Source organism: Girardinichthys multiradiatus, chromosome X (assembly GCF_021462225.1).
Source record: "Girardinichthys multiradiatus isolate DD_20200921_A chromosome X, DD_fGirMul_XY1, whole genome shotgun sequence".
NCBI classification, from domain to species: domain Eukaryota; kingdom Metazoa; phylum Chordata; class Actinopteri; order Cyprinodontiformes; family Goodeidae; genus Girardinichthys; species Girardinichthys multiradiatus.
Window position 1 is genome coordinate 4840164 of NC_061817.1, and position 14480 is coordinate 4854643.

At 39.7% G+C, this 14480-nt stretch overlaps 1 protein-coding gene across 6 annotated transcripts in view; it reads left to right on the forward strand.

Annotated features, from left to right (window-relative positions):
* The window catches only part of LOC124862348 (histone deacetylase 5-like), a 290249-nt gene that overhangs the window by 232976 nt on the left and 42793 nt on the right, over positions 1 to 14480 (forward strand). For all 6 annotated transcript variants that reach the window (XR_007036907.1, XR_007036905.1, XR_007036906.1 and 3 more), the window contains exons 17-22: positions 917 to 1050; positions 1220 to 1340; positions 1542 to 1591; positions 1676 to 1783; positions 1863 to 1918; positions 2022 to 2109. Coding sequence is in view for 2 of the 6 variants with exons in the window: in XM_047356209.1 (XP_047212165.1) it covers positions 917 to 1050; positions 1220 to 1340; positions 1542 to 1591; positions 1676 to 1783; positions 1863 to 1918; positions 2022 to 2109 (557 nt within the window). In the remaining 4 variants the exon portion in view is untranslated. The remainder of the gene's footprint in view (positions 1 to 916; positions 1051 to 1219; positions 1341 to 1541; positions 1592 to 1675; positions 1784 to 1862; positions 1919 to 2021; positions 2110 to 14480) is intronic.

A 14480-nucleotide genomic window follows, 5' to 3' on the forward strand; every position in this document is an offset into this window, starting at 1 on the left:
CATCAGTAATGCATTAAAATATGTTTTCCTACAGAACTGTGGCAAAAGAGTTTATAACTAATTCCTACATTAATTTAAAATGTCAAACATTTCAGGCAAAGAATGTTACATGTTATATTCTGGTACTTGCAGTTATTCGTCACATACCTACTAAACGCCTTAAACATTTAGTGGGAAATCCCAGAGTGCCGGGCTGAGATCAGGCCCCTGGCTTTTCAGAAACTTGGGGCTTTCTACGAGCAACGGGCTAATGATTTGCCTCCTGTCACTCTTCCGTAAAGACCAGATTTGAGGAGTTTTCGACTAAATGTTGTCCTGTCAACAGATTCTCCCACCTTAGTTGTGTTGTCTCTGTAGCTCCTCTAGAGTTACAATGGGCTTCTCTGATTAATGCTCTTCATTGCCCGCCTTTCAGTTTAGGTGGACAGTCATGTCTTGGTAGGTTTGTAGTTGTGCCACCCTCTTTTCATTTTCAGGTGATGGCTTGAAGAGTGCTTTGTGAGATTTCAAAGTTTCGGACACTATTTATAACCTAACCTTTTAAGCTTCTCCACAACTTTCTCCCTAATCTGTCTGCTGTGTTCCTCGGTCTTCAAGAATCTGTTTGTTTACAGATTTTCTCTAACAAACCTCTGAGGTCCAGGAAGAAAATCTAATTTGTGAAGACAATTGTTTTCTATGGATTTATTTATTTCGTTTTTTATAAATTCATTCATTCACATTACGTCCTGATTTGTGTTGGTCTGTCACCTAAAATCCCAGTAAATATACAAAGATTTTTGTTTGTAACACGACATGACAAGCTGTGAAAATGTTAAAAGGGAGGCAATACCTATTTAGTTCACTGTAACAGTGCTTAGATTTACCATACATGATATGCACATTAATAGCAGTTACCTCCTTTGCCTTTCTGCAGGGTTGGTATATGATAGCCTAATGCTGAAACATCAGTGTGTGTGTGGCAATGCTCACATTCACCCCGAGCATGCTGGAAGGGTCCAAAGCATCTGGTCCAGACTGCAAGAGACTGGCTTACTGAACCGCTGTGAGGTACAGACCGAGTCATGCTTGAAAACGTTTGGAAGCATAACCTTTGTACTGACAACAGATCTCACGTTGGTTTGTAATGCATATGACAGGCTGTTTTATATATTACTTTCACCTAAATAAGTGTGTCATGTAAGCAAGCTTCTCTGTCTGTCGGCCTGTATGTGAGCAGAGGATTCGTGGGCGAAAAGCATCTCTAGATGAGATCCAGTCAGTCCATTCAGAGTTCCACACCCTGCTGTATGGAACTAGCCCACTCAATCGACACAAACTGGACCACAAGAAGCTTCTGGGTAATTGTCTATCTCAATTTTATGTGCACAGTTTAATAACTTATCTTACACAGTAATTTATATATTATATATATCTCATTTATATGATTTTAGTTCTAAGAAAGCTTAGGAGTTCTTTTGCCTCCATATTTGTGTCTGGTGACTTTTATTATAGAATTTATTCTCAGTAGTTTTTAGTGGATTGTTTGTGTTGTTTTTCAGGTCCTATCAGCCAGAACATGTATGCTGTTCTTCCCTGTGGAGGAATAGGGGTGAGATTCTCTCTGCATATGTGGTTATCTGGTTTCTGTCAGAGGTTTAGTCCTATAACCTAAGCTCTGTTATGTCGTCCGTAGGTGGACAGTGACACTGTGTGGAATGAGGTGCACTCGTCAGCAGCGGTTCGCATGGCAGTAGGCTCAGTTATTGAGCTGGCTTTTAAAGTGGCCGCAGGGGAGCTGAAGGTAATGCAAAAAAAATTTGCCCCAATATCAAGTACCATCTGACCTGCCCTTCACTCTTAAGTGTTTGTTTTTCTACTAGAATGGCTTTGCAGTTGTGCGTCCACCTGGTCACCATGCTGAGGAATCCACAGCCATGTCAGTACCTCCACTTCTTTATATTATAAAAGGACCTACATCTTGTATTAGTTCTATGTGTATAGGTTTTGACAGATCTGTGTGCTTGTTTGTGTGGACACAGGGGGTTTTGTTTCTTCAACTCAGTAGCCATCACGGCCAAGCTGTTGCAACAGAAGCTTGGAGTGGGAAATATTCTCATTGTGGATTGGGTGAGGAGCACAAATCAAATCACAAACAGCACAACTACAGACAATATTCTATTGCTTTACATTGATTTTAATTGATTTGACACTGAGTATATTTCATGTTTAAACTTCCCACATTATTCCAATTTACAAAGAACCTTATGCAAAAGCAGGCAAAAAATAAGTTAAATGTTTTGTTGTAAAAAACAAATGTAATAGTGACATGCTGAATACTCCACTAATACCTGGCACTGACATCTGTCACTAAAGTGAAAGGCATTAAACACATTTGGAAAAAATGGTATTCATATTGACCACATTCAGAAGTGGTTGGAACACTTACAGTGGGGAGAACAAGTATTTGGTACATTGCCAATTTTGCAGGTTTTTCCACTTGGAAAGCATGTAGAAGTCTTTAATTTTTTATCATAGGTACAACTGTGAGTGACGGAATCTAAAACAAAACTTCAGAAAATCACATTGTGTGATTGTTTAAGATTTACTTAGCATTTTATTGCATGAAGTAAGTATTTGATACATCAGAAAACAAAACTTAATATTTGGTACAGAAACATTTGTTTGCAATTACAGATATCAAACGTTTCCTGTAGTTCTTGTTGAGGTTTGCATTCACTGCAGCAGGGATTTTGGACTCCATACAGATCTTTTCCAGATCCTTCAGGTTTCGGGTCTGTCACTGGGCAATGCGGAGTTTCAGCTCCCTCCAAAGGTTTTCTATTGGGTTCAGGTCTGGGGACTGGCTAGGCCACTCCAATGACCTCATGACCTTCTCCCATTCCTCCTCTGGACAACCCAGATGGTCATTGGCTAACTTCAGACGGGCCTGGACATGTGCTGGCTTGAGCAGCGGCATGTTGCGTGCACTACAAGATTTTAATCCATGGTGGTTTAGTTTGTTACTAATGGTCTTCTGTGAGACTGTGGTCCCAACTCTCTTCAGGTCATTGACTAGGTCCTGCTGAGTAGTTGTGGGCTGATCCCTCACCTTCCTCATGATCATTGATGCCCCACGAGGTGAGAACTTGCATGGAGCCCCAGACCAAGGAAGATTCTATCTGCATATCTGCAGTAGTTTATCAATCTGAATGCAATTCGTCCTGAAACAGACAGAAGGACCACCTACAGACCTGACGGCACTTCCCTCAAGCAGAGTTATCTAGGGATCTCTCAGTCTTAAAAAGATCTATTGTATAAGCAGCCTTTTTATAATCAGACACTGCAGCTGGGTAACCTAAAATAATAAAGTTCCTATCTGATGACATGCTGTTATGCAGTGTGAAGGTTTTAGATAACTTTTTCTTAAATGAAAAATTAATCACAACCTAGGATAATGTTGATCAGTAGATTACACGTTAGGATATATATGAGTGAGTTTTCTTGGTTTTTAGGTAATTTTACCTTTTTGCCATATCATACCTTTGCTGTATGTTTGATCAATTCATACCCTATGCTTTTGTGTATGAAAAGGAACCATCTTTCGTAATTATCATGTGTCAATTTGTACCCACATTGTGGGACGTTTCGTAATCGCTTTGACAGCCAACAATATAAAGCAATTTCATAATAATGCTCATACTTTACTGCAAAGACATAGGATTTTATGACAATAAAATGATAGATAAACAATATCTATCACCAGAAAATCCCCCATAGTTATTTTGGTTTATTGAAGAGTCATCAGTTTTTTACATTTCTTAAGAAATAAGTGGACCAAACAGGGTTTAGATCCACAATAAATGGAATTCAGGTATAGTACTATTAAACTATACGTGAGATTTAGGAATTTGTTTGACCATTTATCTCCATATTTAATTAAAATATTCAACAGCAAGGGAAATTATATGATATTTTATGGTTTAACTACATGGGTACATGGATATAGTTTGCTTATGGGTACAAAATGGAAGTAGGAAGAAATGAAATGAGAATATGAATGTATGAAATGAGGCCAGGAGATGGTGAAAATTGAACCATGGAAATTCGGTGTGCGCTGTGGTATGTGTGGTCACATAACAATAACATGAGTTCTAAAACCACTATGTTCCATATTTACTAACGTAATTACACATCAGTCTGTCCATCATGAAGGAGCAGAGCTGCTGGTGACCTGTAGGGGTTTTGACGGCATTGGAGCTCTTACAGCTAAAATCGTCAGAAAGATCTTTAAAATCAGGCTGATATGGCTGAAATAACTCCAGAAAATGCACCTTAGCTAAATCTCAAACAAGTTAATGTCTTTCAGAGTTCTTACCCATTTTTAAAAGTCTGCGAAATTTTTTGTACCCCTTTTTATGCTTTAATAAGAAGAATAATGTGGAGGAAAAATTGTTGAGTTTTGATTATTCGCTTTTTAATTTTGTAATTGATAAAAATCAAAATATCTGAAAAATGTATGGGCAGTTTGCTTTGATATATATTTTGTTGACGTCCTTTATCTTTGATTTGCCACATCACAGTTTGTTTTTGTCCAACTCATTGATTGTTTAGGTTCTAGAATTACTAACAAAAATCCTGAAAATTAATACTCATATTTTAATTTTGTTTAAATAAAAAATATAACTTTTCACATTTTTTTGGTACTTGTACTTGGACATTTTAGATCAGGATTGTTCACTGGACCTATGGTTCTTTAACTGGGTTTGGTCAATCAAAGCAATAATTCAATTAAATTCAATTCAGTTTTATTTATGTAGTGACAATTCACAACACATGTCATCTCAAGGCACTTCACAAAGAGTTTGGAATGGTGCGGTGTTGTTGGGGAGGTTAGATTAAACTACCGAGTTAGAGTAGTTAGAGTTAGTTAGAGTTTGGCTATTTTAGAATGGGCTATGTGTAGGGGTACTAAGTAAAATAATAAACTGATAAAAAACTCCCTTTTAACAGGAAGAGACCTCCAGCAGAACCAGAACCAGGCTCAGTGTGAGCGGCCATCTGCCACGACCGACTGGGGGTTTGAGAGAACAGAGCAGAGAAGGAAAAAGAACACAGAAGCACTGATCCAGGAGTACTTTCTATGGAAAGGAAAAGTAAATGTTAATGGATGTAGCTCCTTTAGTCGTTTCACCTAGAAAGAAAGAACAGATAAACTCTGAGCCAGTTTTCAAGGTTAGAGGCTGAAAGAGAGCACATAGAGTTAGTTACAGTTAAGCTCAGTCAGTAGCTATGTCTAGGAGAGAGAAAACAGGACATGTCATTTAAATCCCATATTAAACAGGTTTCTAGAATTTCCTTCTTTCATCTCTGGAACATTGCCAAAATTAGAAATATCCTGTCCAGGAGTGACGCTGAAAAACTAGTCCATGCATTTGTTACTTCAAGGCTGGACTATTGTAATTCTTTACTATCAGGATGTCCACAAAATGCAGTTAAAAGCCTTCAGCTGACTCAAAATGCTGCAGCAAGAGTTCTGATGAAAATTAAAAAGAGAGATCATATTTCTCCTATTCTAGCTTCCCTTTATTGCTCCCTGTTAAATCCAGAATAGAATTTTAAATTCTCCTCCTCACATATAAAGCCCTTAATGATCTAGCTCCATCATACATCAGAGATCTGATGGTTCCATATGTTCCTAACAGAGCACTTGGTTCTCAGACTGCAGGTTTACTGGTGGTTCCTAGAGTCTCTAGAAGAACAATGGGAGGCAGATCCTTTAGTTATCAGGCTCCTCTCCTGTGGAATCAGCTCCCAGTTTTAGTCCGTGAGGCAGACACCCCGTCTACTTTTAAGGCTAGGCTTAAAACTTTCCTTTTTGATAAAGCTTATAGTTAGAGTGGCTTAGCTTATCAGGGAGGGAGCCTTCCTCCCCCCTGTTGGTTGGAGTAAGGGGGAGTCAGGTTTAGCCTGAACCGGCTCAGTTATGGATGAGGTGCAAACACACCCTCCATTTCTGCTACCTGTATGACCCCTTCTCTTTTCCGATGGTTATAATCAGTCTGACAGAGAGAGGTATCCCAATCCTTGTGGTTGTTAGTATAACAATGACCATCAGTGGGACCCTTTGTGGAGTTCCTTGAGACGACATTGTTGTAAATAAGCGCCATTTAACTAAATAATCTGAACTCAAACTTTCTGTGTAGTTATGCTGCTATATGCTTAGGCTGCTGGAGGACATACTGACCACATTCACCCTCTTCGCTACATTCTCACACTACTCTCCAATTTTGCATTATTTGCTGTTATTTCGGTTTTTAACCTTGTTCTCTCTATTCTCTTCCTAGAAGCTACACCTGGCCTGGCTGTGTCTACCTGTGACACCTTTCTGGAGAGGGGAATCGTCAGAGCTTCTGCGGGCAAACACTTAATGCTCACCCTCTACCGATGATCCACATAGCCCTGTCTTTTAGTGTTTAACCCTTTCTCTCTCCTAGACATGGCGATTGACTGAGCTTAACTGTAACAAACTCTATGTGCTCTCTTTCAGACTCTAACCTTGAAAACTGGCTCAGAGTTTATCTGTTCTTTCTTTCTAGGTGAAACGACTAAAGGAGCTACATTTACTCCATCAACATTTACTTTTCCTTCCCATAGAAAGTACTCCTGGATCAGTGCTTCTGTGTTCTTTTTGTGTCTCTGCTCTGTTTTCTCAAACCCCCAGTCGGTCGTGACAGATGGCCGCTCACACTGAGCCTGTCACTGTCTCTACATGCTCATCCAAGAGGAGGGAATGCTGCAAATCACTGACTGGATGTAATCTGCTGGGTTTCCTTAGATAGAAAAACTTTTTATCCAACTTTAATAAATAACTAACTCTGTCTGCACTGTTCAATGGTTAGGATAAATTGGAATGTATGTAACTGACTGTTGTGAAGTGCCTTGAGACAACATGTGTTGTGAATTGGCGCTATATAAATAAAACTGAATTGAATTGAATTGAGTTGAATTGAATTGAAAGGGTTAAACACTGAAAGACAGGGCCATGTGGATCATCGGTAGAAGGTAAGTTGTTGGCAGCAGAAGCTTGCCCCCCTCCAGGAAGGTGTCACAGGTAGACACAGTGTCAGGTCAGGTGTAGCTTCTAGGAAGAGAAAAGAGAGAGAACATAAAGTTGAAAGCAAATAATGCAAAATTGGAGAGTAGTATGAGAATGTAGCGAAGAGAGTGAAAGTGGTCATTAATGTCCTCCAGCAGCCTAAGCCTATAGCAGCATAACTACAGAGATAGCTCAGGATAACCTAAGCCACTCTAACTATAAACTTTATCAAAAAGGAAAGTTTTAAGCCTAGCCTTAAAAGTAGACAGGGTGTCTGCCTCACGGACTAAAACTGGGAGCTGATTCCACAGGAGAGGAGCCTGATAACTAAAGGATCTCCCTCCCATTCTACTTCTAGAGACTCTAGGAACCACCAGTAAACCTGCAATCTGAGAACGAAGTGCCCTGTTAGGAATATATGGAACAAGGAGCTCTCTGATGTATGATGGAGCTAGATCATTAAGGGCTTTATATGTGAGGAGGAGAATTTTAGGAAAGAAAAGTGAAACATTAATGGTTATAGCTCCTTTAAAGCCTTCATCTAGGAGAGAAAGACAGCAGCCAGTTTTCAAGACTTGACTATGAAAGAGCACATACAGTTAGTCACAGTAGATGCTCAGACAGTAGCTAAGTCTAGGAGAGACATGCTTAAACACTGAAAGACAGTGTATCATCTGTATAAGGTGAGCATTAAGTTGTTGGCAGCAGGAGCTTGGCCGATGTCCCCCTCCGGGAACGTGACACAGCTAAACACAGAGCCAAATCAGATGTGGCTTCTAGAAAGAGAAGAAAACAAAGAGAGAACATAAATTAAGAGCTGAAATAACAGCAAAAGACGCACAATTGGAGAGTAGTATGATAATGTAGCAGGGAGAGTGAAAATGGTTATGTCCTCCAGCAGCTTAAGCCTAAAGCAGCATGGCTACAGAGATAATTCAGGATAACCTTACTTTAAGCTTTATCAAAAAGGAAAGTTTTAAGCCTAGCCTTAAAAGTAGACAGGGTGTTTTCCTCACGGACTAAAAGTGGGAGCTGGTTCCACAGGTGAGGAGCCTGATAACTAAAGGATCTGCCTCCCATTGTTCTTCTAGAGACTCTAGGAACCACCAGTAAACCTGCAGTCTGAGAACCAAGTGCTCTGTTAGGAATATATGGAACTTTATGGAATTAAGGACTTTTTAAGGAGAATTTTAAATTCTATTATGGATTTAACAGGGAGCCAGTGAAGGGAAGCTAAAATAGGAGAAATACGATCTCTCCTTTTAATTTTCATCAGAACTCTTGCTGCAGCATTTTGAATCAGCTGAAGGCTCTTAACTGCATTTTGTGTCATCCTGATAGTAGAGAATTACAATAGTCCAGCCTTGAAGTAACAAATGCATGGACTAGTTTTTCAGCGTCACTCCTGGACAGGATATTTCTAATTTTGGCAATGTTCCTGAGGTGAAAGAAGGAAATCCTAGAAACCAGTTTAATATAGGATTTAAATGACATGCCCTGGTCAAAAATAACACCAAGGTTTTTTACTTTATCACCGGAGGTCAGTTTAATGCCATCCAGATTAAGTGATTGACTTCTGTCTTGTCCTAATTTAGAAGCAGAACTTTTGAAGTCATCCAAGTTTTTATGTCTTCAAAACATGCTTGTAGTCTATCTAACTGGTTGGGTTCATCAGGATTTATGGATAAGTAAAGCTGAGTATCATCAGCATACAATGAAAATGTATCCCATGCTGCCTGATAATTTGACCTAATGGAAGCATATATATAGTAAAGACAATTGGCCCAAGTACTGAACCCTGTGGTACTCCACAATTAACCCTGGAGTTTAAAGATGATTTATCATTTACATGAACAAACTGGAATCTGTCAGACAGATAAGATTTAAACCAGCCTAGCGCTGTTCCCCTGATCCGTACAGCATGTTCCAGCCTTTCTAAGAGAATATTGTGATTGACTGTATCAAATGCAGCACTGAGATCTAACAGAAACAGAACAGACACAAGTCCATTATCTGAGGCTAGGAGAATATCATTAGTGACTTTCAGCAGAGCTGTTTCAGTGCTATGATGAGCTCTGAAGCCTGACTGAAACTCTTCAAACAGGTCATTGCTGTGTAAATGCTCACACGTTTGATTAGCAACTATTTTCTCAAGAATTTTAAATAACGGAATTTTGGATATAGGTCTGTAATTGTTTAAGTCGTCTCGATCAAGCAAAGGTTTCTTAAGTAAAGGTTTAATTACAGCTACCTTAAAAGCCTGTGGTACATATCCATTTACTAAGGATAGATTAATCATACCTAAAATGGGGCTGGTAATCAGAGGGAGCACTTCCTTAAATAATTTGGTTGGGATTGGGTCTAACATACAAGTTAAAGGTTTAGATGAAGCTAATATTTCTGATAACTCAGGAAGCTCCACAGGATAAAAACAGTCTAAACACAGATCATGTTCTACAGTTACTTCCAATGTTGTCTAACTTTCTGAGGATGAACTAATCATCTTCTGGAGTATGCCAATGATTTTGTTTTTAATAGAATCAGTTTTATTTAAGAAGAATCCCATGAAGTCATGACTGCTGAGAGCTAAGGGAATGGATGGCTCAACAGAGCTATGACTCTGTGTAAGTTTAGCAACTGTACTAAAGAGAAACCTAGGATTATTCTTGTTCTCTTCTATTAATGATGAGAAATAAGCTGTTCTAGCTTGGTGAAGTGTCTTTTTATACAACAGTAGGCTGTTTTTCCAGATTACATAGGAATCCTCTAGGTGTGTAGAGCGCCATTTACTCTCCAATTTTATAACGTTGTGCTTTAAAGTACACAGCTCTGAATTAAACCAGGGAGCCAGCCTCCTATGAATAATTAACTTCTTTTTCAAGGGGGCTGCATTGTCTAACGCACCACGCAATGATGAAGTAACACTATCAACAAGAGAATAAATTTGTGAAGGGGAAGAAACAGTATTATTGCCCTCCACTGTGTTTTTCTGTGATAATGTGGAAATTAAAAGTGGAACAAGTTCTTTAAAGGTTGTTACAGCATTGTCTGATAATGATCTACTATAATGAAATTTTCTTTCAGGTGTGGAGTACTCAGTTAAATTAAACTCAAAGGTTATTAAAAAATGGTCAGACAGGACAGGGTTATGAGAAAATATTGTTATGTCTTTACACTCAATGCCATATGTCAGCACAAGGTCCAGAGAATGATGACAAAAGTGGGTGGGTTTGTTAATGTTTTGAACAAAGCCAACTGAGTCTAAGATAGCATTAAACGCTATATTTAGACTATCACTTTCAGTGTCAACATGAATGTTAAAATCTCCCACTATAATAACCTTATCTGTATTTAACATTAAATCCGATAAAAATTGAGAGTAAGGGCCTGGTGGATGGTACAAGACAAAAAAACAGAAGATGTTTTAGTGCTTTGCAATTTTAGATGAGGAAAACTAAGGATTATATATTCAAGTCAAATATTCCAGTTGTAGCTATTAATTGGTCTGGGACTAATCAATAAATCGGACTGAAAGATGGTTGATACTCCTCCTCCTCGCCCAGTATTTTGAGGAATGTGAAAATTTAAATAATTAGTAGGAGTTGACTCATTTATAGTAACATAATCCTCTTGCTGGTGCGAGGTTTCTGTGAAGCAAAATAAATCAATCTGATTGTCACAAATCAGGTCACTAACTAGCAAAGTCTTTGAAGAGAGAGATCTTATGTTCAGTAAGCCACATTTAATTGTTTTATTTTTCTTTTTAGTCTGAGTTGTGTTTATTTTTATGAGATTTTCATGATTTCCTCCTTTTAGATAATTTTTTAACCTATTCAATTTTGGCCATGGGCGAGACACTGTCTTAATAGGGTAATGGGTGGGTAGCAGTACAGAAGCTGCAGAGAGGAGTATTAAACTACGACCCTGCTTCCTGGTCTGAACCCTGGGTTGTCAGAGGTTTGGAGAACTAACAAATCCGGCCAGATTCCCAGGAAGAAGAGCTGGTCCATCCAAAGTGGGGTGGATACCGTTCTCCGGATCAGACCAGGTTTTCCCCAAAATGTTCGCCAGTTTCAGGTATGATTTGATGTCGCCCGTTCTGGCCCCTGGCAAACATTTGACTATGGTTGCTGGTGTCTTTAGTGCCACATTTCTGACTATGGAGCTGCCAATTACCAGAGATGGCTTCTCAGCCGGTGTGTCGCTGAGCGGGGAAAATCTGTTAGAAAAGCAAATGGGTTGGTGGTGACCTATGGGCTGGGATCTAGGACTATGCTTTCTACGTACCGTCACCCAGCCGGCCTGAGACCCCGGCTACGCAGGCTCTGCTGAAGGACTGCTATGGGGAGCTACCCTCGGTGCTCCGCGCTGGCTAAGGGGCCTCGGCTATCTGCTGGTTTTTCAACAGCGTGGAGCCGGGCCTCCAGTTCCGACACCCTTTCCTCCAAAGCTACAAAAATGCTACTTTATTACACATACCATTATCACTAAAGGAGGCAGAGGAGTAACTGAACATCTGACACAGAGAGCAGGAGAGAGGAGGAGACTCAGAGAAACAGCAGAATGGGTAGCCATGGTGGAGCTAAAGGTAACCTGGTAAGGGGTCGCTAAGCTAGTGACTCCTAACGTGCTTATGTATTAGAACAAGTCAGAGATATGACACTAGAAAGAAATCTGATCAAACAAGAGAGCCTTCACACACCAAACAATCCGAGTGCAACAGTGAAAACAGGAAGTGACGAATATGCATTAGCACTTAAATTTTAATTCAGTCAGTCATTTTCTACCGCTTATTCCATAGTGGGTCGCGGGGGAGCTGGTCCCTATCTCCAGCAGTCTATGGGCGAGAGGCAGGGTACACCCTGGACAAGTCGCCAGTCCATCGCAGGGCAACACACAAACAACCATGCACACACTCATTCACACACCTAAGGGCAATTTAGAGTGACCAATTAACCTAACAGGCATGTCTTTGGACTGTGGGAGGAAGCCGGAGTACCCGGTGAGAACCCACGCATGCACGGGGAGAACATGCAAACTCCATGCAAAAAGACCCCCGGTCAGGAATTGAACCCAGGACCTTCTTGCTGCAAGGCAACAGTGCTACCAACTGCACCACCGTGCAGCCCTTAAATTTTAATTCATACATCCTATATCACAGTACATTTTAAAACAGAGCTGTGCTAAAAACCTCGATGTTATGTTATTTTTGACAAGAACATATAATTTAAATCCCTTATCAAACACGTTTCTAGGATTTTCTTCTTTCACCTCCAGCAACTTTCTGTCCTATCAGGATATTCGCAAAATGATATTAAAAGTTTGCAGCTTATCCAAAACACTACAGCAAGAATTCTGATGAAAATTATAAAGAGAGATCACATAGTGGCTTTTAAAAGTATTCACACCCCTTGAACTTTTGCATACATTGTCACATTACAACCACAAACATAAATATATTTTATTGGAATTTTATGTGAAAGGCCAACACAAATTGGTACATAATTGTGAAGTGGAATGAAAATTATACATGATTTCTTTTTCTTTTTTTTTTAATAAAAAACTGAAACATGCGGTGTGCAAAAGTATTCCATCCCCCTGAGTCAATACCTTGTAGAACCACCTTTTGCCACAATTACAACTGTCTTTTACGGTATGTCTCTACCAGCTTTGCACGTCTAGTGACTGAAATTTTTGCCCATTGTTCTTGGCAAAACAGCTCAAGCTCAGTCAGATTAGATGGAGCGTGTGAACAGAGGTTTTCAGATGTTGCCACAGATTCTTGATTGGGATTAGGTCTGGACTTTGGCTGGGCCATTCTAACACATTATTATGTTTCGTTTTAAACCATTCCATTATAGCCATGGCTTTATGTTTAGGGTCGCTGTCCTGCTGGAAGGTGAACCTCCACCCCAGTCTCAAGTTTTTTGCAGACTCCAACAGGTTTTCTTCCAAGATTGCCCTGTATTTGGCTCCATCCATCTTCCCATCAACTCTGACCACCTTCCCTGTCCCTGCTGAAGAGAAGCACCCCCAGAGCATGATGCTGCCACCACCATATTTGACAGTGGGGATGGTATGTTCAGAGTGATGTGCAGGATTAATTCTCCACCACACATAATGTTTTGCATTTTGGCCAAAAAGTTCAAGTTTGGTCTCGTCTGACCAAAGCACCTTCTTCCACATGTTTGCTATGTCTCCAGCATGGCTTCTGGCAAATTGCAAACGGGACTTGTTATGGTTTTCTTTTAACTATGGCTTTCTTCTTGCCTCTCTTCTATAAAGCCCACATTTGTGCAGAGCATGGCTAATAGTTTCTTGGCTGTATATTTGATCAGTGCTCTCCTTGTTTGGCCTGTAAGTTTAGGTGGATGGCCTTGTCTTGGTAGGTTTCCAATTGTGCCATACTCTTTCAATTTCCGGATAATGGATTGAACAGTGCTCTGTGAGATGTTCAAAGCATGGGAAATCTTTTTATAGCCGAAGCATGCTTTAAACTTCTCCACATTTTTTATCTCTGACCTGTCTGGTGTGTTCCTTGGACTTCATGATGCTGTTTGCTCCAAAATATTCTCTAAACCAACCTCTGAGACCGTCACAGAACAGCTGTATTTGTACTGAGATTAGATGACACACAGGTGGACTCTATTTAGTCATTAGCAATCATCAGGCAACTTCTGAAGGCAATTGGTTGCACTCAGAGTAAAGGGGGCTGAGTACTTTTGCACACCGCCCTTTCCAGTTTTTTATTTTTACAAAATGTTTTAAATCATGTACAATTTCCGTTACACTTCACAATTGTATACTACTTTGTGGTAGTCTTTTACACAAAATTCCAATAAAATATATTTATGTTTGTGGTTGTAATGTGACAATATGTGGAAAAGTTCAAGGGGTATGAATAGTTTTACAAGCCACCGTATATCTCCTATTTTAGTTTCCCTTCATTGGCTGCCAGTTTAATCCAGAATAAATCTTAAATAGAATTTAAAATTCTCCTTCTCATATATTTCATAAAACTCTTAATAGTCAAGCTCCATCATACATCAGAGATCTGATTGTTCCATATGTTCCTAACAGAGCACTTCGTTCTCAGACTGCAGGTTTACTGGTGGTTCCTAGAGTCTCCAGAAGTAGAATGGGAGGCAGATCCTTTAGTTATCAGGCTCCTCTCCTGTGGAACCAGCTCCCAGTTTTAGTCCGTGAGGAAAACACCCTGTCTACTTTTAAGGGTAGGCTTAAAACTTTCCTTTTTGATAAAGCTTATAGTTAGAGTGGCTTAGGTTATAGTTATGCTGTAGTTATGCTGAAATAGGCTTTCCCTCACTCTGGTACATTCTCATATTACTCTTGTCTTATTTGCTGTTATTTCAGCTTTTAACTCTGTGTTCTCTCTCTGTTT